General features: G+C 55.7%; 3 protein-coding genes across 10 annotated transcripts in view; 2 read left to right on the top strand and 1 right to left on the bottom strand.

Moving 5' to 3' along the window:
* Positions 1-862: 862 nt before the first annotated feature.
* On the bottom strand, positions 863-22,976 carry KMT5C (lysine methyltransferase 5C). Of its 4 annotated transcripts, XM_027618398.2 has the most exons (12): positions 22,026-22,976; positions 20,882-20,992; positions 19,004-19,197; positions 18,576-18,757; positions 6,172-6,409; positions 5,848-6,013; positions 5,351-5,460; positions 4,441-4,604; positions 4,306-4,325; positions 2,464-2,600; positions 2,161-2,345; positions 863-2,042 (listed from the first exon to the last, which is right to left on the bottom strand). In XM_027618398.2, the coding sequence occupies exons 5-12, from the start codon at positions 6,279-6,281 to the stop codon at positions 1,549-1,551; spliced, it is 1,386 nt and encodes a 461-aa protein (XP_027474199.1). In that variant the 5' UTR covers positions 6,282-6,409; positions 18,576-18,757; positions 19,004-19,197; positions 20,882-20,992; positions 22,026-22,976; the 3' UTR covers positions 863-1,548. The 4 variants fall into 4 exon arrangements, with proteins under 4 accessions (XP_027474199.1, XP_027474198.1, XP_027474200.1 ...); XM_027618397.2 differs by lacking the exon at positions 20,882-20,992; XM_027618400.2 differs by lacking the exon at positions 20,882-20,992 and having other exon boundaries at positions 1,580-2,042; positions 2,161-2,383.
* LOC113936279 (atherin-like) lies at positions 6,962-8,348 on the top strand. Its single transcript, XM_027619341.1, has 2 exons — positions 6,962-7,538; positions 8,071-8,348. Exons 1-2 carry the CDS (start codon positions 7,499-7,501, stop codon positions 8,346-8,348), a joined length of 318 nt encoding a protein of 105 aa, XP_027475142.1. The 5' UTR covers positions 6,962-7,498.
* The window catches only part of TMEM150B (transmembrane protein 150B), a 7,255-nt gene continuing 3,767 nt past the window's right edge, over positions 19,966-23,453 (top strand). The window contains exons 1-6 of one of the 5 annotated variants that reach the window (XM_027618460.2): positions 19,967-20,401; positions 20,660-20,705; positions 21,062-21,137; positions 21,544-21,603; positions 21,699-21,766; positions 22,000-22,127. In XM_027618460.2, coding sequence (XP_027474261.1) covers positions 21,070-21,137; positions 21,544-21,603; positions 21,699-21,766; positions 22,000-22,127 — 324 coding nt within the window. In that variant the 5' untranslated portion in view covers positions 19,967-20,401; positions 20,660-20,705; positions 21,062-21,069. Of the gene's footprint in view, positions 20,706-21,061; positions 21,138-21,543; positions 21,604-21,698; positions 21,767-21,999; positions 22,128-23,453 lie in introns of all 5 variants that reach the window. The other 4 variants (XM_027618462.2, XM_027618459.2, XR_003524141.2 and 1 more) reach the window with 4 other exon arrangements.

The raw sequence follows: 23,453 nt of genomic DNA, 5'->3' as shown, positions 1-23,453 counted from the left end.
AAGGCGCCTGCAAGGCAGTCCATGTAGAGGCCCAGTTCTTTACGGACGACGCCATCCCTCTGCATGCTCTTCTCCCCCATCTTTAACAGGAGGGAGAAACCTAGCAGGGGCAGTAGGAGTTGCAGGGGAGAGAGACACACTCTCACTCCCGCTGAAAGGAAGTGGGCTCTCTGTAAATGAAAGGAATTTCAAGTAAAAAGATTACAGCTCTGCAGGGTCGCCCCCTCCCTGCCCCACCCGGTCCTCAGCCCCCCAGCCCAACCTGACCCTCAGGCATGGGTGAGGCCTCAGGGCCAAGGAGGAAAACAGCGCCCGCGGGGCCGCTCACTGGTCTTGTTAGCTGTCTGCATTTCTTGCGTTTCTTGTGTTTCTTCTGCACCACCAGGGTGGAGGTGACAATGAAGAGGGATGGCAGGGTCCCCACTGACCTGGATCCTGAGCAGCTTGAGAAGGTTCATTGCCTTGGTCCCACAGAGCCAGGCCGACCAACAGGACACGGATGAGGGAGCGGGGCAGCTGACTTCAGAGGGGCAGCCGGCCCCGTGTGACCGTGGGTGAGCCCCTCTGCTTGCTGGACCTGTTACCTCGTCTGAACGATGGGGCGCGTCCCCTCCTGCGTGTGAACGGCTCCGGAAGCACTCTTCAGAAGTCTGGTTCGGGCGGGGGTGTGATTCTCACCTGTATCTTCCGCCATCCTCAGGGGCATCCTGTGGACCCTTCACCCTTCCAAAGCTTGTAGGCCCCCAAAGCCTGGGCCGCCTCCCCCGGCCCGGTCTCCCCAGCAGGGCTGAGGGTCTCACCCCGCTGACAAACATCCCCTCAAAACATCAATCAAAATGAAAAGCTACAAAGGGCACTGCTTATAACAAGGTTTTAATAAAATAAAAAGTTCAAGTGCTTCCAATCCCCCAACATACCCCATTCTGGTGTGGGGGAGGGGAGGGACCCCCACACCCCAGTAGCACCAGGGATAGCACCATGAGAAAGATGAGGTCGCATCCGGCCTCCCTGAGACCCACGGGCTGGTGAGGACGTGTCCCAGACACTTCCCCAGCCTGCCCCCCACCTCGGACAGTCGCAGAGCTGGGAGCAAGCCCACTCCCCTCCGTAGCGCAGTCTCTAGGCAGTGCCACCCCCAAGTCAGTTCGGCCTCCTCCTGAGGCCTGGGCTTCTGGGGAGATGCCATGGGGTGGCCCCCACCCCTTATGGCTTTGCTCCCTGGGCAGGAGGTGGGTAGGGAAGGGAATGGCTCCCACAGTCCTGAGGCTGGAGTTGGGGTGGGAGGGCAGCAGTGGCCAGGGCACCCTGCTGGGGTGGGGGTGGCTCAGGGGTCAGCAGTCACAAAGGGTCAGGGGTCAGATCCCTGGGTGTCTCCAAACCAACCCAGTCCCGGGCAGAACTGTGCTGGGGCCAAGGGCCAGCTCCCTCCCAGAGGTCCAGCGGCTCCTTCTAGAGGTCAGTGAGTCCCCGAGAACTTGGGGCTCGGGGGGAAGGGGGACGAGGAGGGACTCCTTCCTCTCCTGGCCTGGGGCCTCCCTGTCTAGCCCATCACGGCCCGTCACCGTTGACATCCAGGTCAATGGAGCCGTGGCTGACCACCAGCCTCAGGCGCTTGGGTGGGGAGAAGGGGGCGAAGGCAAGGGCCTGCTTGGGGATGGGGGCAGGGCCTGGGGTCCCGGCAGGCGCAGGGGCAGCGGGCGGGGCCGGCGCCACGCGGCTCAGGTCCACACGCACCACGTAAGGCAGCCCGTAGCGCCGGGCCCAGTGCCAGTCCTGCTGAGGAGCCCAGTGGGCGCGGGGGGCCGGGCCCAGGGCCACCAGGGCCTCTGCACGCAGGCAGCAGTGGGGACCACAGCCTCCCCACTGGTGCAAGGAGACGCGGGCGGTGCGGAGAATGGGGGGCGCTGGGGCCCGCCGGGGCTGAGGGCGCCGGCGCCTGCGGGGGCGCACCCGGAGCTGGGGCTGAGGCAGCCACTGGAGCCAGAGGGGCGAGGCGTCAAGGCGGGCACTGCAGGGCAGGGGGCGCCTGGGCTGGCAGGCGGCTGCAGAGGCCGGGGGGAGCAGGGAGAAAGGAGTGTGAGCAGGGCCTCTGGCGGGGACCCAAGGGTGGGAGGCGGGAGGTGGCGGGAACAGACAAGGGGTTGGGCCTGGGGGGCTCACCACAGAACGGGTCCCGGCGCAGCGGGGAGAGGTGGGCACAGGCCCTTGGGCCCACTGGACCCTGCCGGCCACTGCCATCCAGGCCCTGCTGCAGCCTCCGCTTCGTCTCCCGGAGCTCATACTTGTCCAGAGGCCGAGGGGGCAGGGGTGCCCGGGGCTGCAGGCGGAAGGCTCCTTCGCCTTTCCTGGGGTGGGGGGGGAGGGAGAGAGAAGGGAGCGGGCCCTGAGGAAGCACTTCCGGGTTCATCACAGCGGCCCCCTTGCCGCTGCCCCCCTCCCCAGGACCGCTCCTGGGTGCCTCACCTCTCACACGTGTAGCATTCACAGTGCTCATTCTTCTCACCAAAGAAGCCCTCCCCGTAGAAGCAGGTCACCTCGTCCCCTGGCTCAATGTCCCGGAGCACCTTCACGCAGGCCGCGTTCCCATCTGCGGGCACAAACTGGGGGCCCGGCTGCTCAGCGGCCTGTCCTGGGGGCCGCCGGGCTCCACCCCGCCTGGCCAAGCGCACTCCCAGGGACTCGGACCAGGAGAGGGATGGGTAGGGGCTGGGAGCCCCCGGGAGGCCACCTCTCTGCACACACTCCCTGACCTCCCGCCCAGTTGCTGGCCTCCACCCTCCCTGCAGGATGATGATCTAACTGGCCCCTGGCAGTGTTAGCAGCCCGCACTGCCTGCCCCCTCCTACACTCTTCCTCCGCCCCTCTGACCCGCCACAGCCCACCCCCTCTCCCCACCAGCCTGCACCCTGGCGGCCAGGTCCCAGCTCTGGCCGGCTCCCTGCCCGTGCCTGTGCCCGTGCACTCTGCAGCTCCAGTCTGGGACGGCTCCCCCAACCAGCCACTCCTGCCCCTGCCTCTGCCCCGCCCCTGGGAGGAGTGGGACTCCCAGGGGCCCCTGCACTCTAGCCTGACACACGCGCGGGTAGGGGTGGCTCTCACCACCGCCTGCCCGACCCCAGGCCAGCAGGCTGGAGCTTCTGTGCGCGGCGTCTTGCGTCCTTGCCCTCTCTACTGCCCCGGACTCTCACCCAGTTACGCAGCAGGTCACACATCAGGTCACACGCCAGCCTCTGGCCCCTCTCCTTCCTGCCAAGCCTCTAGCTCCTCAGCTGCCAGGCCATCTCAAAACCCAGCCCCATTCTTCACCCAGGAGGAGCGTCCATGGCAGACTGGAGCTCCTCTGTGGCACACGAGGCCAGAGTCACCGTGCCGGGCCCGCCTCCAGGAGGCCCTCCACTGAGACGTATCCGTCTGGGATGCCCTGACACGCCTCAGTTTTCCTTCAACACCTAGGAAAATCCTAGTCCTCCTTCAGGGCCTGGCTCTGGCGGGACTTCTGGGCAGCCTCCCTGCTCCGCATGGTGCCCGGCTCCTGGGCCCTCAGGTGGCTGTCACCCGCCTCACGAAAGCGCCTTGTTTTCTGTCCTACCCTGCACGTTTCCCACCCCCAAAGCCACGTCACGGGCCTGCAATCACAGAGCACAGGAACCATGGGTGTGTGCTTCACCTCCGTAGCAGGAGGCCAGTGGAGAGGAGTGAACGCGGCTGGGGGCCGCTGGGGGCCGCTGGGGGCCGCTGGAGCCAAGACTCGAACCCAGTTCTAACCCCGGAGCCCCAGCGCCAAACCCCTGCCACACCTCGGGGCTCCACACTTGGCAGGATGTGCACCCGAGGCCTTCCCGAGACAGCTTTCTCACACTCCACACAAAACACAAAGTGGTCCCCCCAAAACACTGCTTACCCAGCTCACTCCCTCGGCCTGGAAGCCCAGCCTCCCAGAGCCTTGTGCTCTGGGGCTCACCCCGGCCCCACCCGGGTGGCACGGATTGGCAGGGTCCTGCCACCTGGCCCCCCTGCCTCCTGCTGTGGCCAGGGGGCATCTCCATGTCAGGCCTGGGGCTCCAGGTGCAGGGGCACTTTCTGTCTCCCCATCACCACACTCCCCCCTCCAAGTGGCACATGACCCTGGCTGAGGCCCCCTTCCCCAAATTCTGATAGACCCTGATAGCTGCAGGCACAAACTGGGTTGTGGCCGGGGTGGGGGACTCTGGGCACTTTCTGGCTAGTCACTGACCCAAATGCCCCTCCCCGGGGCCCCTTTGTTTCCCCCATGCCCACTCCTGCGGGGGGCGGCCCAAGTCTCACCTTGCAGTTGGGTTTGCAGTCTGGAGCATCAAGGAGAGGGCGGGGGAGAGAAGAGACTCAGGTGAGTGGAGGGCTGGGCAGAGGAGAGTGGGGGGCCACCCCTCCATGCCCCCCCCGCCCTGCCCCCGCCCCCACCATGGTTTATGAAGGCTGCGGGGCCCAGCCACAGCTGCGCGCTGCGTTTTCGGGTGGAGTACATGATGCTGAAGTCGTTCTCCCCGGCCCTCAGCAGCCCCTCGTCGGCCTCCCGCAGCTCTGCGATGCAGCCCACCAGCAGTTCCAGCTTCTCGTTCTTCTTCCTGCCAGGAGGCCAGGCCGTGGGTCTGTGAGCAGGGCCTCCAACCAGCGTCTCGGCTGACAGGGGTCTCTGGGGGCCAGGGGCACCAGGCCTCCTGCAGGCCGCTGCTGGCCACTGTGGTCCTCCTCCCAGATTTCTCAGATCCACCCACCTTCCTGGGGCACGCCCTGGATCCAGCATCCTCCGGGACAGGATGGCGCCCAGACAGGACACCACGTGGACCCAGGCACCCCTCCTGCTGTCCTCTCGCCCTGGGCTCCTCCTGCAGTCCCAACTGCCCTGGGGCTTCACACAAGTGCTCCTTCACCTGGACTCCCCATGAGCCCCAGTAACTCCTCGCAAGCTGCTACCCAGCCCCCCCACCCCCCGCCACGCTTCAGCAGACCCTCTGGTGGGCCTCTGCTTAGGCCTGGTTCCCAAGAACACTCAAAATTCCCTTGTGGCTGATGAAGCACCAAGCAACTGAGGTCAGTACCTGTGTGTGTCCTCGGCTACCACCTGCCTTCTGTCTACACTGTGAGCGGCCGGCAGGGTCCATCCTGCTCATTGTCCTGTGTTTTACGCAGCAGTGCGTGCTAGGCCCCACTGGCACCAAGGGATGGCTGCCCCACTGGCCACTCCTGCCCCTGCCTCCCGAGCACAAACAGTACTTCCCTAGCAGGACCTGGAACCCTGGGTCCCATGGGGTTCTCATCCCCCATCGGGGCTGCTGTAGGCGAAGAGGGTCTGTGAGCTCCGCCCTCTTACCAAGCTCTGGTAGACACAATCTTGGCTCCATTTGTCTCCATGGAGTAGCGTGTACAGGGTAGGATGGTAAAGCCGCTTTCAGGCAGGAAGGCTCGGAGGTAGCGATAGATCTGGGGGAGGGGGGGGGCGGGTGAGGAGCCGGGGCAGGGTCGTCCTCGGCCCTTTCTCTCCTAGTCCTGCTCTGCCACTGACGTGCTGTGTGGTCTTGGGGGGACTCACTGCCCCTCTTGGGGGCTCAGTTTCTTCATCTGTCAAATGAAGAGGTTGTACTCCATCTCAGAGGACCCCCAACTCTCCTCTCCTTGGATCCTCGGAGCCTCGTCTCAGATGGTCCCAATGGTTGGGAAGTTAGGGAGTCTGGGGTGGGGAACTTCGCCGAGGGGTCTGGAGCCTGGGGCTCCAGAAGTTCTGCCTGGCAGGGTGGAGGACCCAGGACACGCCGAGGTGACAGGGAGGACACATGGGCTGAGGGTGGGGGAAGGGAAGGGCGCCCTCACGTGGGTCTTGAGGGCAGCCTCCTGCCGCGGGCCCCGGCTCTGGAAGTAGTGGGCCATCCAGCCTCCCAGCGTCAGGGCCCGGTACGCAGCCTCCAGGTCCCGCTGCCTCAGGAAGGCCTCCAGCGCTGAGCGCAGGTGGTGCTGTCGCCGCAGGGGGGGCACGGGGCTGGGGGAGAGGGCACGCCTGGGTCCCAGGGCCTTGGCCTATTCCCTCCGGGCCTTCCCGGGCCCCGCCCCCACCCCCACTTGGGGCTGCAGGGGCCGTGGAGTAAGGGAAGGGGTCCCCGCCGAGCCCTCGGTCCACCCTGTCCCGGGCCGCCTCACCTGACGTTCATCTTATGGGTGCGGAAGCCGAGGTAGGGGTCCAGGACAAGGCTGGTGGCAAGGTCGTCATTCTCACACAGCTCTCTGGCTGTCACTCTGTCAGGTCCCATGGTGCCCCACGGACCATGCTGCCTCTGGCCCAGAGTGGAAGGCGCAATGGAGGGGCAGGGGCAGCGCCCCGGGACTCCCACGTCTGAGCTGCCCAGGATTTGGCAAGCCTTTCAGTCTCCAGTCTCATCTACAAACCAGGGAGTAAAGGCAGGCTGACTTCACAGGGCTCTCAGTGAGGACGGATGCAACAAGTACTTCCGACAGTGGGGAAGCCCCCCAAAGAAACGTCAGTCATCGTCATGAAGATCTTCGTGCTCTGGAGCACAGATACCAATCCCCCAAGCACACACGACCACCTGCTGTGCACACCCACACACTCACAAGCAGGTTCCCTCATGTCCCCACGAGGGCACGCGCGCGCGCGCGCGCACACACACACACACACACACACACACACACACACACGGGCGCGTGCACGCACAGTCCCTACTGGCCCAGGCAAGGCTGATTAATTGGCAGTCAGGGATAACCCTAAAGGCTTAGCCCTGCAGGAGGTGGGAGTCGGGGGAATCCATCTCCACCTCCAGCCCTCACCAAGGAAAAATCCAAGGCTTCCCACCCGCTAGGACGGACTGTTCCTCCACCCACCCCCATGCTTGCTGGCCTCAGCCTCCACCTCCCCCCTGTCCCTCCCATCCTCCCTACCCCACCAAGCAGCCCTTGGGAATCATCAGGAGGCTCTGGGTGAAGCCCCAGGCAGCCTGGAAGGGGGTGAGGGGAGGGAGAGCGGAGGACGGATCCCAGCACCTGCTCCCTCTCCAAGGATTCTGGGGGAGGGGGGGCTCAGAGGACAAAGCGGGGAAGGGGGCAGAGAAAAGAAACGATATGGAGAGGCAGAACAGGTCTATAAAAAGGGGAGAAAAAAGGGAATTAGCAAAAGGAAACAAACAAGACCCCTAACCCTGACTACGGAGGGCCTGCTGGGCATCCAGACCCTGGTGCTTCAGGGAGAGTCCATGGGGGACGGCAGGGAAGGGGGAGCAGAAGACGGATCAGCAGCTAGAGCTGGGGGGGAAAGGGGTTCTAGAAAAGACAGGAAGGCTGGAGATAAAGAGGGGGAGCTGCGAGAGGGCGCCGGGACAGAGCGGAAGCTGCAGAGAGGCATGTGGGGAAAGACAAAATACACAGACTGCACCGAGGGGAGCTGGGGCAGGGAGAAGAAGGGCCGGGGGTGCCTGCTGGACACAGAGCGCGGCGGAAGGCTTGGGGGTCAGGGATGACCCCACCGAAGCCAGAGTGGAGACCTAGGGTCGACGGTAGGTCCTGAGGAGGTGGAGGGGGGCCTAGGGGTCCATAGCCGGGCTTGGAGAGGCAGAGAAGGGGCAAGTCCTGCGCGTGCAGGGAGGAGCGAGCCTGGGGTCCAGGTAGGGACCTGGGCAGGCACTGAGGGTCCAGGAGCGGGGGCTGAGGTCCGCGGGGCGACACTGGGGAAGCAGACAGGGGCCTGGCAGCCAGCGAGAGTGCAGGGGAAGGGCCTGAGGTCCAGGGAGGGGAGTAGAGAGTCAGAGGGCGACCCGAGGGGTCTGCTCAGGCCCGGGAGTGCGGCGAGGGGCCTGGGTGAGGAAGCACAGGGAAGGGGCTGGGCGCCCGGGGCAGCCTGAGGCCCGCCGAAGGGCCAGGAGACGTGGGCGCCTGGACACGAGGAGGGGCCGGGCGGGGCGGGGGACGGTCGGGGCTGGGGGCGACCGGGAGCCAAGGCGGCGCGGGCTGGGGGCCGAGAGGGGGCTCAGAGGTCGGGCCCCGCGCCGCCCCTCACCCGCTTCTCCTCCTCCTCCTCCTCCTCCTCAGGCACCCGCGCCGCCGCCGCCACCACCTCCCACTGCCTGCTCCAGCTCTCGTCAGACACGGTCGCCGCGCCTCCCGTCTGCGCCGCCGGGCCCGCCCCGCCGAGGCCAGCGGGAGCTCTCATTGGCCGAAGCCGCCGCCACTCCTCAGTGGCTGCGGCGCTCAACGCCGCTCCCATTGGCCGAGTCCCACTCGGCCCCTCCCCGCCCGCCCTCCCGTCCGTGCCCCTACGAAACCCCGCTCCGCCCGCGCCGCTGCCAAGCGCCGCCGACTGCGGCTAATGGCTCCCGTCCCTGTCCTTCCACCGCTGCCATGGAGACTTGCCCCGCCCACTGCTCGGAGTCGACGCCCTCATTGGCCGAGAGCGTCGTGGCTCCAGGCTAAACTCGGGTTTGGGTCAGGTTATTCGGGTCCAAGTGGAAAGGGGGCGGGCTCTGCCGGCTCCACAGCGCGCGCGTGATTGACTGGCCCTGGAACGGCTCGTCCTTCCATAGGCTAAGGGCTCCGCCCGTCACCGTAGAGTCGCGACTGGCCCATTCTCTTTCTCCGGTGAAACCTTCGCGAACCGCGGGGAGGAAGCTGGGGCGGGAGCGAGGGGTGGGTGCGCGGGCGCCTCCGTCGACCCCGCCCGGCCTGCCGTTGCCAAGGCGACAAAAGTTTATTGACAGCCCTGCCCCGGCTACAAAGGGCGCCTCGCTCTCCCTCTCTGCTCGACCACCTTCTCCGCCCCACGTACCCCGGTTAATTTCGGGAGCACCCACGGGAGCTCTGCGGGTGAACGGGTCGCAGAGGAGGAGCCCGAGAAGTGGGGCCTTTGGAGAAGGCTCCCACCGGGCAACCCCCTCCCCCCAACCTGCTCCAATCCTGGAGGCATCCATAATTAGCAATTCGTCATAATTACGCCCAGAGTAATAAGCTCCGCGCTTGGAGCAGGCGGTCTTTGTTTTGCTCAGTGCTGTGTATCATGGTGCGCTTCGAACAATGCCTGGCACGGAGTAGGTGCTTCCTTAATGTGTACTGAATGAATGAATGAATGAATGACCAGCCAGTGAGGATGAAGCGGACGGTTTCTGCGTCGCTCTGTGACGGTGGGAAGTGGCTTGCCCTCTCTGGCCCTCAGGTTCGCGTTTGGAGAACAAGGACCACACTGGTCCCTCTCTGAGGGTTTCTCCTTAACACCCTCCTAGGTGTCTTCAATAGCGCTTCCAGCCTCCCCACCCCCATCTCTGTTTATGCTCTTCCTTCCCCAGCTGGGACTACCCCCAACTCTGAGACTGCTCTTCCCAACCGAGGTACCCCCTACAGCCCCCCAGTAAGGATGGCCACAGCTCCAGAGGAGAGCAGCGGCCAGCAAGCAGAGAGGACTCCAAAAACTGAGCTCTCTGGCAAAGTCCAAAGTCCTATCAGTATGTCTGAATCTTGGAAGTGCATTCCTTATGTACACCCTCAAGAAACACTCGCAAATGTGAGCAGAAAGATAAGCTCCCAACAGTGTTTGCAGTGATGAAAAAAAAAACCCAAAAAACTGGAAACGGCTTAAATGTCCATCACATGAAGAATGGATAAATGGATCGTGACATATTCATACAGGGGAACACCATACAGCAGTGAAAGGGAATGGACCAGCACTCCGGATATCAACCTGGACGACGGCAAAGCATGTTGCTGGTTGTGGAAATCTGCATAGTTGAGTGCGGGAAGTTTTAAAGCACAGAACACAAGGGTTGTGGGTGGATGCGTGTCTTAAATGTGTATAAACATGCATTGGCGTGACAAAAGGAGGGGCAAGGCCCTACCGGTGACCCTGCAGGTGGGACGGAAGGAATGCAATCAGGAAGCCACACAGGACATTGATATTTGCCCTTTTTTTTTTTTTTTGTAAGCCCAGAGGTGGAAATCATGAGTTCGCTATATTCACTATCTGTTGTTTTTCTATGCGTCAAAAGATTTCTTAATATGAATAAAAATTTGACCTGCCGGGTGCCTGGGTGGCTCAGGTTATGACCCCAGAGTCCCACCTCAGGCTCCCTACTCAGCAGGGAGTCTGCTTCTCTGCCCCTCCCCGGGCTCGAGCACTCTCTCTCATGCTCTCAAATAAATAAATAAAATCTTGGGGGAAAAAAATTGACCCGCCAATTCCACTGCCAGGGTTTTTTTCGAAGGAAATAACTGACAAGTGTTAAGGTATTTATATATAAAGATGTCCGTTTCAGTGTTGTTTAAAACAGAAAAATAGAAAGAGCCTTAATGTCCAACAATAGAAGATTGGTTGGATCACTTACAGCAAATCCACCAGATGGAATAATGACAATGCCTAATAGTTACTGAGCTCTTAGCACAGGCCAGTGATTTTGCAAATAGCCCTGTGGGGAATGGGCTGTTGTGACCCCCATTGTACAGATGAGCAAAGTGAGGCTTACAGAGGGAATTGAACAGGCCATCAGACACCAGAGGTTTATTCTCAAACTCTGGGCTGTGGCGCCCAGATAGCATCCAGCGCGTTCTCAATCTCAGATGGCATAGCAAAAGGCACCCCAGAGAAGGCATGAAACTTGGACACATGCTATAACATAGATGGACCTTGAAAACATGCCAGGTAAAAGGAGTCAGACACAAAAATTCACCTATGGAATGATTCAATTTCTTTTTTTTTTTTTTTTAAGATTTATTTATTTTAGAGAAAGTGCGTTCAGGGAGGAGGGGCGGGACAGAGGGAGAGAATCTCAAGCCCACTCCCCACTGAGTGTGGAGCCCCATTTGTGGCTCGATCTCACGACCCTGAGATCATGACCTGAGCGGAAATCAAGAGTCACACGCTTAACCGACTGAGTCCACCCCCCCCCCCCGCCCCGCCCAGCCACCGGGGAATGATTCCATTTCCAAGGAATTTCCAGAATAGGTGAATCCATAAACACAGAAAGCGGATTCATGATTGCCAGGGGCTGGGGACGGGGAGGTGGGGAGGGACTAATAAGAGGTATGGGGTTTCCTTTTTGGATGAAGAGGTTCTGGAACTAGAGAATGGTGATGTTGCAGAACATCGTGAATGTACACAAAGCCATTGAATTGTATACTTCAAAATGGTTAAAAGGGTAAATTTGATGTTAAGTGTATTTCACTACTGAGAGGGAGAGAGAAATAATCACCTGGGAATATAATGAAAATAGAGATTCTAAGTCTCAGCCTCCAGAAAGCCCGGTTGAGTATTTAATAATTAATCATTTTATTTTATTTTTTAGATTATTATTTTTTAAGGTATTTAGTTATTTATTTGACAGAGAGAGACACAGCGAGAGAGGGAACACAAGCAGAGGGAGTGGGAGAGGGAGAAGCAGGCTTCCCGCGGAGCAGGGAGCACGAAGCGGGGCTCGATCCCAGGACCCTGGGACCATGACCTGAGCCGAAGGCAGACGCTTAACGACCGAGCCACCCAGGCGCCCCTAATAATTAATCATTTTAGGACAGTGCTGCCCAAGTGTAGCCTGTGTCCCCGCAGCTTCAAGCAGGATCACATGGGTGCTTGGTGGGAATGAAGAATTTTGGGCCACATCCGAGAATTCCTAAATCAGAATCACCCAGACTAGTGGCTGGAATGCTCTGGAATGCTTGAGAAGCAGGCCATAGAGAACACCTTTGCAGGTGGCTTCTTCAGACCACACATTCGCAGGCTGGAGGGATGTTGTGGGCTTAGTAACTCCCAAAACTTGTTATAAGACCATAAATTCAGGATGACCATATCACTATTACAAAGAGATATCTGCACACTCTCGTGTTTATTGCAGCATTATTCACAATGGCCAAGATGTGGAAACCACCTGAATGTCTGTCCACGGATCGATGACAAAATAAAATACTGGCTATGTATGCATGATATAGTATTATTCGGCTGTGAGGAAGAAGGAAATCCTGCCGTTTGCAACTATATGGGAGAAACTGGAGGGCATGCTGCTGAATGAGATAAAATAGAGAAAAACAAATACTGCACAATCTCACATGTATGTGGAACCTAAAAAAAGTTGAATTCATGGAAGCAGAGAGTGGGGAGGTGGTTACCAGGGGTTGGGGAGGGAAGGGGAGATGTTGGACAAAGGGTACACACTTATAGTTATGAGATGGATGAATGGCCAGAGTTAACAATACTGTGTTGTACACTTGAAGTTTGCTAAGAGAGTAGATCATAACACACACACACACAAAGGGTAACTGTGAGGTGAGGGATGTGTTAATTAGCTTCATTGTGGTGATCATTCACAGTGTGTATGTATACGGAGCCATTATACTGTATACTTTATTTTTTTAAAAGATTTATTTATTTGTCAGACAGAGAACACAAGCAGGGGGAGTGGCAGGCAGAGGGAGAAGCAGGCTCCCCACTGAGCAGGGAGCCTGATGCGGGGCTAATCCTAGGACCCCAGGATCATGACCTGAGCTGAAGGCAGACACTTAACTGGCTAAGCCACCCAGGCGTCCCTACTGTATACTTCAAATATTTAAATTTTGTTTGTAAATTGTACCCCAATAAAGCCAGGAAAAAATAAATGGTTGTGGGGGAAACTGTCTCTCTGTTTTCATGTATGCCTTGTGTAATGACCAAATGTATATAATAAAAGAATAAAATACAAGTATTACATACTGTATGTTAGTTTATAAACACCTATATCCACATATATATATCTATGTATATGTATGCACGTAACTCTATATCATCATCATCATCATGCTCAAAGTTCAGCAATGAATTCACACCTTGGTGGTCAGCCTCCAGGATGACCCCCAGTGACCATCACCCCTATGAGACTTCACAACCTTGTGCACGTCCTTCCACTCTGAATAGGGCTGAACTGGTGCCATGCGAAGGATAGTGCAAACATAATGGCATGCCCAAGGCCAGCTCACCAAGGACATGATGGCTTCCATCCTTGCTATCTCTGGGATCACTCCTCTGGGGGAACTCAGCAACATTCTGAGAGGTCATCAAGGCCACCTTATGGAGAAGGCCACCTTATGGAGAAGGCCATGTGGCAAGGAACCAAAGCTTTGTGCCAACAGCCGGAGAGGAACTGAGGATTCCTGCCAAGAGTTTTGAGTGTCGTGTGAGTGAGCCACCCTGGAAACGATCCTTCTATCTCCAGACTGTGCCCCAAATGACATCTTGATTATAACCCGAAGAGCAACCCCAAGCCAGAGCCAGCCAGCTCAGCTGCTCCTGAATTCTGGACCCACAGAAATGGTGTGAGGTGACAAATTCTTATTGTTTTATGCCACTATAGTTAATTGATAGGCATCTGGATTAAAATCCAACATCCTGGGCACCTGGGTGGCTCAGTCAGTTAAGCGTCTGCTTTGGGCTCAGGTCATGATCCCAGGATCCTGGGGCTGAGCCCCACATCAGGCTCCCTGCTCAGCGGGGAGTCTGCTCCTCTCTCTCCCTCTGCCCCTCCCCCCGCTCCTGCTCTCTCTCTCTCAAATGCATAAATAAAATCTTTATTAAAAAAAATCCAACATCCTTACAGTGGCCCCTCCACCATTATTCCTCTGATCTTAATTATTAACTACTCTGAATTGCTCACTCCATTACAATCCCATTGGCCTCTTTGCTGGAAGCAAGGCCCTTCTTACTGTCCTCTCTGCTAGGAAATCTGCCTCCAACTATCCGCAGAGCTCCCTCTCTCACCTGCTTTAGGTGTTTGCTCAAATGTCACTTCCTCAAGGTGACCTTCCCTAAGGGCCCTGGCTGGAGAAGCCCAACTACCCCAGTCATCCCCTTACTCTGCTCTGTTGCCTCACAGTCCCAGGATCAGGTACTTAATAATTTGTGGGTCCCAGAGCAAAATGAAAATGCAAAGCCCTTGTTCAAAAATGGCCAAGAATTTCAAGATGGTAACAGCAGAGCATTAAACCAATGTAAAGCCCTGAGCCTACACAGCTCCCACACCTACAAAACTGGCATTGCAAAGCACCGACCCTGGCCTGACATCATACGTCTCTTTGTTTATTGGCCTCCCCAGCTAGAACAGAAGCTCTAGGAGGGCAGGGACCCTTGTTTTGTTCACGGCTGAGTTTCCAACATCAAGGGCAGTGCCTGGTGCATCGCTGACATTTGCCAAAGATTTAATGAATGATTAAACAAGTAACAATGAAAGAAGCCTGACCCTGAAGGACAGAGAAGGCCCTCAGAAAAGGACTGTTACCCAGTCCTTTTCAAAAAAAAACAAAATAACATTTTTGCCAATCATCTATCTGATAAAAGATTTGTAATCTAGAATATAAATCGGGGCGTCTGGTTGGCCCAGTGGGTGGAGCGTGCAACTCTTAATCTCAGGGTTGTGATCCCGGGGTTGGCTGTAGAAATTACTTAAAAGTGAAATCTTAAAAAAAAGGGGGGGGGTGACTGGGTGGTTCAGTCGGTTAAGCATCTGATCTTGATTTTGGCTCAGGTCACGATCTCAGCGTCGTGACATTGAGCCCCACGTCAGGCTCTGCACTGGGCATGGAGCTTGCTTGGGATTCGTGCTCTGTCTCTTTTTCTATTAAAAAAAGAAAGAAAGGGCGTGGCTCGGTTGGTTAAGGGTCTGACTTCAGCTCAGGTCATAATCTTGGGGTCCTGGGGTCGAGCCCCACGTCAGGCTTCTTGCTCAGGGAGGAGCCTGCTTCTCCTCCTCCCTCTGCTCCTCCCTACACTCGTGCTCTGTCTCTCAAATAAATAAATAAAATCTGAAAGAAAGAAAGAAAGAAAGAAAGAAAGAAAGAAAGAAAGAAAGAAAGAAAGAAAGAAAGAAAGAAAGAAAGAAAGAAAAAGAAAGAAAGGAAGGAAGGAAGGAAGGAAGAAAGAAAAACTTGTACGTGAATGTTTATCACAGCATTATTCATAATAGCCAAAAGGTGGCACTAACCCAAACATCTACAAATAAGTGAGTAAACAAAACGTGTAAAGGAAATTGTGACACAGGCTACAACATAGATGAAACTTGAAAACATTTTTTTTAATTTTTTTTTTAAGATTTTACTTATTTATTTGACAGAGAAAGACACAGTGAGAGAGGGAACACAAGCAGGGAGAGTGGGAGAGGGAGAAGCAGGCTTCCCGCGGAGCAGGGAGCCCGATACAGGGCTCGATCCCAGGACCCCGGGACCATGACCTGAGCCGAAGGCAGACGCTTAACGACTGAGCCACCCAGGCGCCCTGAAACTTGAAAACATTTTGAAAGTGAAATAAGCCAGACACACACACACACACATGAAAATATTGTATGATTCCACTAACATGAGGTACCTGGAAGAGTCAAATTTATAGAGACAGAAAGTGGGGTGGTGGCTGCCAGGGGCTGAGGGAGGGGAAATGGGGAGTTATTAGTTAATGGGTAAAAAGTTTCTGTTTGAGATGATGAGAAAGATCTGGAGAGGCACAATGGTGATGGTCGCACAACAGTATGAATGTACTTAATGCCGCTGAATTGTACACTTAAAATTGGTTAAAAGGACAACATTTATGTTATGTACATTTTACCACAATAAAAAAAATATAGAGAAAATTCATGTTAATGTTGAAACACTGAAAGCTTTTTATTTGAAATGAGGAACAAGACAGGGATGTCCCCTCACCACTGCATTCAACGCTGTTCTGAGGACATAGCCATTGTAGTGAGGCAAGAAAAAGAAAAAAAAAGGTGTGAAAGAAACAAAACTGCCATTAATCACAGACATGATTATGTACCTAGAAGATCCAAAAGAAGCTCCTGATAAAATATCAGAATTAAGGATGGAATTTAGCAAGGCTCTGGACACAAAATCAATATACAAACATCAATTGTATATCTTTATACCTGTGTGTTGGGGGTCCCCGAAGCCCCCCAAATGTTTGGAAATTCACTAGGACTTATAGAGCTCAGCACAGAGTTGTATTCGTGGCTAAGCTTTATTACAGCAAATGGAGAGGGGAAAAGTCACAGGCCAAGACTGGAGGATTCACAGGCAGGTTTCCTCATGCTCTCTCCCTTCATGAGGATCACACAGAGCTCACTCTTTCCCTAACAAAAATGCAACAAAACGTGGGGTTTTGTTGCATTTTTGTGCAACAAAACTCTTGGTTTCGGCTCATGATCTCAGTGTCGTGACATGGAGCCCTGAGTTGGGCTCTGCGGTGGGCATGGAATCTGCTTGAGATTCTCTTCCGTTCCCTCTGCCCCTCCCCCTGCTCACATGCTCTTGCTTTCTCTCTCTCTAAAATAAAAAAATAAATCTTAAAAAAAATGCAACAAAGGGACGCCTGGGTGGCTCAGTTGGTTGGGCGTGTGCCTTCAGCTCAGGTCATGATCCCAGGGTCCTGGGATCAAGTCCTGCATCGAACTCCTTGCTCAGCGGGGAGCCTGCTTCTCCTTCTGCCTCTGCCTGCAGCTCCCCATTTGTACTGTCTGTCTCTCTCTGTCAAATAAATAAATAAAATCTTTAAAAAAAAAATGCAGCAAGGGGCGCCTGGGTGGCTCAGTCGTTAAGCGTCTGCCTTCGGCTCAGGTCATGATCCCAGGGTCCTGGGATCGAGTCCCGCATCGGGTTCCCTGCTCCGCGGGAAGCCTGCTTCTCCCTCTCCCACTCCCTCTGCTTGTGTTCCTGCTCTCGCTGTGTCTCTCTCTATCAAATAAATAAATAAAATATTAAAAAAAAAATGCAGCAAAATGTGTGTGATGTTTTTGCCCAAGGGAGCCCATTAGAAACTCAGCACCCAAGGTTTTTATTGATGACTGATCATATAGATACTGTCGGCCCAGCATGCACCAAAATTCCAGATTCCCAGAAGGAAAACAGGCATTCAGCATTAACCACAGGGTTTGCACAAACAATCCAGGCACAGTGAGCCACTCAGAATAGTTCAAGAGCCAAGTCCGCAGACACAAGACAAACACAAACCTTGCAAGCACGATAGCTGATTCAGATCTGCTATGTGAACCATTTTCTGTACAACTAACAAAGTTCTAAAATAAAAATTAAATAAATATGGCTTACAACAGTATTTCTAAATATCCAGCAAGGGGGAATAAATCTAACGAAAGATATACAAAACTTCTTCAAGAAAAATCTGTAAAACCTTATTGCGAGACCTTAAAGAAGATCTAAAACAGGGAGATATATACCATGTTCATGGACTGGGAATGAGAAGGGAGATGGGGGATGGGAGATTTACGGAGAATGAAAATATAGGAAAGAACCAAATTTTAGAATCAGACAGACCTGTGCTCTGGTCCCAGCTCGTCCGCTCAGGAGCTGAGTGATATTGGGCAGGCATGGTAGCCAAGGTGGATCTCCCTTGAAGAAAGAACTTAATCAGCTGTGAAGAATGCCTTTGGAGGACAGCGGTACTGGGAACTCCTATTGGGTCAAGGTCATGTTCTTTTCTGGCAGCCCCCAACCATGACTAAGCATCATGGGTGGGGGTGGGGCAGGGGGAGGGGAGTACTAAGGAGTACTGGCCAGTCCCACCTAATGTGACTCCTCCAATGGCAATCTTTATCTGTTCTTTTTTTTTTAAGATTTTATTTATTTATTTGAGAGAGAGAGAGAGAGAGAGAGAGAGAGAGAGTGTGCGCGCGCACACAAGCAGAAGGAGGGGCAGAGGGAGAAGCAGGCCCCCCCCCCACTGCCTGCCAGCAGGGAGCTACACATGAGGCTCCATCTCAGGACTCCAGGATCATGACCCGAGCTGAAGGCTTAACTGACTGAGCCACCAAGGCGTCTCCCCCCACCTTTTTTTTTTTAAAGATTTTATTCATTTTTTTAGAGAGAGAGAGGGAGCGAGAGCACGCCTGAGTGCACATGCAAGCAGTGGGGGGAGGGGCAGAGGGAGAGGAAGAGGGAGAGACGCTGAGCCCCTGCTGAGCTCGGAGCCTGAGGCGGGGCTTGATCTTACGATCCTGAGATCATGGACAGAGCTGAAATCAAGAGTCAGAGCCTTAACCCACCGAGCCACCCAGGTGCCCCTCTGTTCCTTTTCTAATTGAGGTAAAATTCACACACCACAAAATGCAGCACTTTAACCATTTTAAGCAGTATAATCCAGAGGCATTTAACAGTCACACTGTTGTGCAACTGCCCATCCTCTATCTGCTTCCAAGACGTTTTCACCACCCCCAAAGAAGTGATTAAGCAATCAGTCCCCATCTACCCCTCCCTCCAGCCCCTGCTAACCACCAACCTACTTTCTGTTTCTATGGATCCGTGACAAGAAATCCTTGCAATTCACCTCCCCTGTTGGCCGGCTGTGATTTCTCAGAGCTGTACCCTCTGAGGCTCTTCTTACCCACACTTCCCTTCCCCCTCTTCTTCCACAGGTGGCCCACCCACTTCCTGGCCCAGTCCTGCTCCCTCTCCCCTCTGTCTCTCACTGGCATCGCCCCCCAGTAAGTCCCTTGTATTGCTAACACCCTTGCAACATTTGCTTCCCAGAGGACCAGATAACACAGTAAGACGCTCTGAGCTCCAAGTATCTACGAAGCAGTGCAACTTCTCAGAAATACCGTGACTCGGACGACCCGACGATGTTCATACTCCCATGGACTCCCTCCTGTACCCTCACAAGCGTGTGGCAGGGGCACCATTCTGATCCTTGCTTTGGTAGGTGAGAAAATGGAGATCCAGTGCATGGGCAGCTTCCCGTCTCTGGGAAAAACGGTCCTCACCACGAACCAGAAGCAGTTTCCTACACACGGAAGTGAAGTGTCATCTCACCCAGAGGAAGGCCACATGCAGCCTCCTACCCTTGGCTGAGCCTGTCTAGTAAGCATATTAGCTTGTCATCCCCCCCGACCCCGACCCCTCCTTCTAAGTATGGCTTGTGAGACCTTCCTGGCCTTCCCTCGCAACCAGAATCCACTGGACACCATGGCTAGTTAGCCACCTCCTCTTCTGAGGGCCACCATGCCCTGTGCCACCTTCAATATAATACCTGTATTCTAATTTTCGGGTCCAAGGGCGGCTGCCTTCCAGCCTGGGAAGCCACTGTAGGCAGGGGTGGGATCGGGGCCTCCGCTGATTGCTGGCTCTGGCCTCAAGGAATGTCCCATGTCTGTCTGTCAGCACCTTCACTTTCTCATCTGTACCCTCGAGGAAGCTGACAGCCTGAAGTCCTAGTTGCTGGGGCTGTGGAAATGCAAGAGCACAAGGAAGAAAATGTGGGTTTCAGACTCCTAAGTCCCCAGGGACATAGGGTCAACGGAATTCTATTGGGCCACGGAAAGGGATGAAGTGCTGATATGTGTGCTAAAACATGGATGAAACTCAACCACATATGAAATGTCCAGAATTAACAAATCCACAGACAGAAAGCAGTCTGGTTGTGGCCAGGGCTTAGGGGCAGTAGGAAATGTGGAGTGCCTACACTTAGTGGGTACAGGGTTTCTTCCGGGGTGATGAGAAAGTTCTGGAACTAGATAAACGTGGTAGTTCCACAACACCGGGAAGGTACAAAATGCCATTGAATTGTTCACTTTAAAATAGTTAATTTTATGTTTTGTGAATTTTACCACAAATTGAAAAAAAAGAGGTGGAGTGCTGAGGGAGAAGGTACTGGAACTTCCAGGTGTGAGGGAGGAGGGGCCGGGGGCCTGGACCCCTGGGTCTGAGGGAGGAGGGCCTGGGGTCTGGACTCCTGGGTCTGAGGGAGGAGGGCCTGGGGACTCCTGGGTCTGAGGGAGGAGGGGCCGGGGGCCTGGACTCCTGGGTCTGAGGGAGGAGGGGGCTGGGGGTCTGGACCCCTGGGTCTGAGGGAGGAGGGGCCTGGGGCCCGGACCCCTGGGTCTGAGGGAGGAGGGGCTGGGGGCCTGGACTCCTGGGTCTGAGGGAGGAGGGCCTGGGGTTCTGGGCTCCTGAGTCCAGGGGAAGCAGGAAGCGTAGGCGCCCAAATGTCTGATTAGCAAGAGGGAAGGAAACCCAAAAGTTGAGGGTTGTTATGTGGAACAGAGAAAGGATCAGAGTAGAGGAAGCAATTGCTTTCAGGGGGGAGGTTCATCGGTTGGAGATTTTGACACCAAGGTCTCCCTTCCCACCCTGTGCCAGCTCACTGGGGAATTCCAGCAGCTGGCCTGGAGGAAGGGAGAGGGGAGGGCAAGTGACAGGAGGAGGCAGGTCACCACAGCCCCATCCCCAGCAGCTTAAGGACAGAAACTGCACCCAGAAAGGAGTCTGACCTGTGGGCCTGGCTTCTGGGGCCTCAGAGGAGATAAGAGCTAGGAGGCTGGACCCCAGGGGCTAGAAACCAATGCAGGAATTCTAGAAGCGACTGGGCCTGCTGGGTCCCCAAGGGAAGAAGGGTAGAGAGAGCTAGAGGCTCAGCATCTGGGTCCTGGTAAGGACAAGGGCTGGGGTCTCGGACTTTGAACTTATAAAGCCGAAGGAAGGAAGTTGGGGGCCCCTTGAAGCTAACTAAGGTGCTGCCTGCTAGGTTCTGAGTGGGGAAGTGGCGGTTTGGGGGTGAGGTCCCGAAGAAAGTGGCGGGTCAGAGGGTCAGACGGCCCGACTGCTCTGCAGCTTGGACTTTGGCTCTGCCACGACACCGCCCAAGCCCTACCCCACGTCCCCCCTCCTTTTCCAACCTCTCCCACAGCCCCAGGCCCAGGACTGGGAGAGCGGGAGGGAGAAAGTTCGGACAGGTGAGCACTCCGGGGAAGCCCAGAGGCTGGCAGTGGAGGGCTGGCCGGGAGAGGCTCAGAAGCTGGGTTGAGGGAGGCCAGCTTGGAAAAACTGGGAGGTCGGGATGGAAAGGCAGCTGTTACAAGAGGGAAAGTGCCCCAGGCTGAGAGCTGGCCTCATCACACCAGACCCTCACCCATTGTTTCTGCCCTGGGAGCCAATGTGGGTGTGGGCCTCAGAGCCTGAGGGGCTCAGAGCCTGGAGGCCACCTTCTGATGCAGCTGGACCCTTAGGGCGGGTTCCTCACCTGAGAGAGAGAGAGAGAGAGAGAGAGAGAGAGAGAGAAAGGTTCCTGGTCCCTCTTCTTCCCCTGCAGAGCCCGGCATGTGGGGTTACCTGTCCCTGCTGCCTGCCTTCCTGGCCCTTTGGGCTACTGCTGGAGTCTGGACCGTGTGAGTGTTAGAGGCAGGAGACCCCTGGAGGGGCTGGGGGTCTGGACTCCCGGGTGTGAGGGCGGAGGGGCTGGGGGTCTGGACTCCCGGGTGTGAGGGCGGAGGGGCTGGGGGTCTGGACTCCCGGGTGTGAGGGAGGAGGGGCTGGGGCCTGGACTCCCGGGTCTGAGGGAGGGGGGGCTGGGGCCTGGACTCCCGGGTCTGAGGGAGGGGGGGGCTGGGGCCTGGACTCCCGGGTCTGAGGGAGGAGGGGCTGGGGGCCTGGACTCCTGGGTGTGAGGGAGCAGGGGGCTGGGGGCCGGGGCTCCAGGGTCTGAAGGGGAGGGAGTTAGAAGTCCTTATTTCTGTGGGTAACAGAAGGAAAAGGTGTCGTTAAAAACCACTTTGATGTCTCTCTATACTTCAGTTTTGCCCTTGCCGTGACCAACAGGTCTGTGAACCTCACCGAGGGTTTCCCCTATATCAGGTAGTTATGGCGCTGGCGGGGCGGTGGGGTTCCGAGGGAGAGGAGGAGGGGGCCTGGCTCTGAGGAGCCGCAGGATGATCCTTCATCTTCCCCAGCCTCTGTGGATCTTACCCCCCTCAGAGCTGCATCTTCAGCCAGCTGCTGAACATGGGAGCTGCTATGGGTAAATATTCTCAGCCCTTTCTGCTCAGGGCGAGACCCCCCCCCCCCCCGACCCCGACTCCAGCCAAGGGGGCCCAGCCCGGCCCCGGCCCCGGCCCCCGCCCCAGGAGTCCAAGCCCCCACCCCTCCCCTAGATGTGGGGGTTAGGCCCCCACCCCTAGACGCCCAGTCTCTCCGCACCCCCTCCCCAGGAATCCGGGCCCGGCTTGCCCGCCCACTTCCCTCTCCTCCCAGCCGCCTGGATCTGCATTATCCGTTACCACCAGCTCCGGGACTGGGGAGTCGGAAAATGGTTTAACCAGCTGATCCTGTGGACGGGGCTCCTGTGTGCCTTGGGCACCTCGGTGGTGGGCAATTTCCAGGTGAGACGGTATCCGCTCGTGGAGCCCAGCCAGGCTGGCCGACCAGCCCGAGTCCAGGACTACAGCTCCCAGCATCCCCTGGGGCCGCTGGCTTCTCGTTGTGGGGGCTCTTCCGCGCATGGCCTTCTGGGACTTGTATTTCTCTTAGGGTCCTCGGACAGGGAAGGGAGGTGAGCTCCTCCGCTGTTTGAATGGAGTCCCGCGAGGGAGGCTCTTGGTATAATTATTTCACTGAACCCTAGAAGATTGGGGGTAATTTACTGCCGTCCCTTGCCCCTTTCCTCTTTTGATAATGAAATTACTCAGAGCCACTCATTCTTGCCGCTTAGATGGAGCGTTCACTCTGTGCGGGGCGCTAGGCTTTACACTGTGTAGGTTTTCTTTCTTTTTTTTTTTTAGACTGTGTAGGTTTTCATCCATCTCCACAAGAGCTCTAGCTCAACTCTTTTTGGTCAAATCCGACAGAGGGTTTTGTTTTTGTTTTTGTTTTGTTTTAATCAGCTGGTTCGTGGCGGTCAGAAATGAACCCAGATTCATAGACTCTAGAACTCACATTCTTCGCCTTGAGGTTCAGTAGATATTTGTAGAACAAAAGGACATTCGGTTGGAGAAAGCCTATTGATTATTTTATATTGTTATTTTTAATTTTACTGTGATGTCTCTGAGTCCAAACCTCTCCCGTGAAAGTACTATAGGGTAAGAGGCTGCCTCCCACTTGGTAAGAAAAATTCCCCATTACTTATTCGTTTCGTTTATTCCTGTGCTCCTCAACTTTAACTTCTTTAAAAAAAAAGTTTTTAAAAGATTTTTATTTATGTATTTGAGAGAGAGAGAGAGCGCGCATGAGAGAGAGAGATTATGAGGAGGGGGCAGGGGTAGAAGGAGAAGCGGACTCCCTGCTGAGCAGGGAGCCCGATGCAGGGCTTGATCCCGGGACCCTGAGATCAAGAGCTGAGCCAAAGGCAGACGCTTAAGCGACGGAGCCACCCAGGCACCCCACTTCTTAAAATTATTATATTGCTCCCCTAAGGAGCCTTTTAAAGTCATTTCTGGTCATCGCTTCCCCTCATTAAACTTTTAATATTTAAAAAATATTAAATAACATATATTATGTATCTGCAAACCACAAACCATTGTAATCTTTAAGAACTTTTCACTCTTGAGGTGTCTGGGTGGCTCAGTTGGTTAAGCGTCTGTTTTTGGCTCCGGTCATGATCCCGGGATCCTGGAATCGAGTCCCTCATCGGGCTCCCTGCTTCTCCCTCTCCCTCTTCCTGCCGCTCCCCCTACTTGTGCTCTGTCACTCTCTCTCTGTCAAATATATAA

This window comes from Zalophus californianus, chromosome 17 (genome assembly GCF_009762305.2).
Source record: "Zalophus californianus isolate mZalCal1 chromosome 17, mZalCal1.pri.v2, whole genome shotgun sequence".
In the NCBI taxonomy this organism is placed as follows: Eukaryota; Metazoa; Chordata; class Mammalia; order Carnivora; family Otariidae; genus Zalophus; species Zalophus californianus.
The sequence above is the reverse complement of the archived record's forward strand: the minus strand, read 5'-3'. Positions and strand labels throughout refer to the sequence as shown.

Coding starts and splice junctions, on each gene's coding strand:
- LOC113936279 (XM_027619341.1), top strand. CDS start 7,499: ATGACCCCACCGAAGCCAGAGTGGAGACCTAGGGTCGACG. Junction 7,539..8,070: donor GTGGAGACCTAGGGTCGACG/GTAGGTCCTGAG, acceptor CCTCCTCCTCAG/GCACCCGCGCCGCCGCCGCC.
- KMT5C (XM_027618398.2), bottom strand. CDS start 6,281: ATGGGACCTGACAGAGTGACAGCCAGAGAGCTGTGTGAGAATGACGAC. Junction 6,014..6,171: donor ACCCATAAGATGAACGTCAG/GTGAGGCGGCCC, acceptor CCTCTCCCCCAG/CCCCGTGCCCCCCCTGCGGC. Junction 2,346..2,463: donor GAATGCTACACGTGTGAGAG/GTGAGGCACCCA, acceptor CCCCCACCCCAG/GAAAGGCGAAGGAGCCTTCC.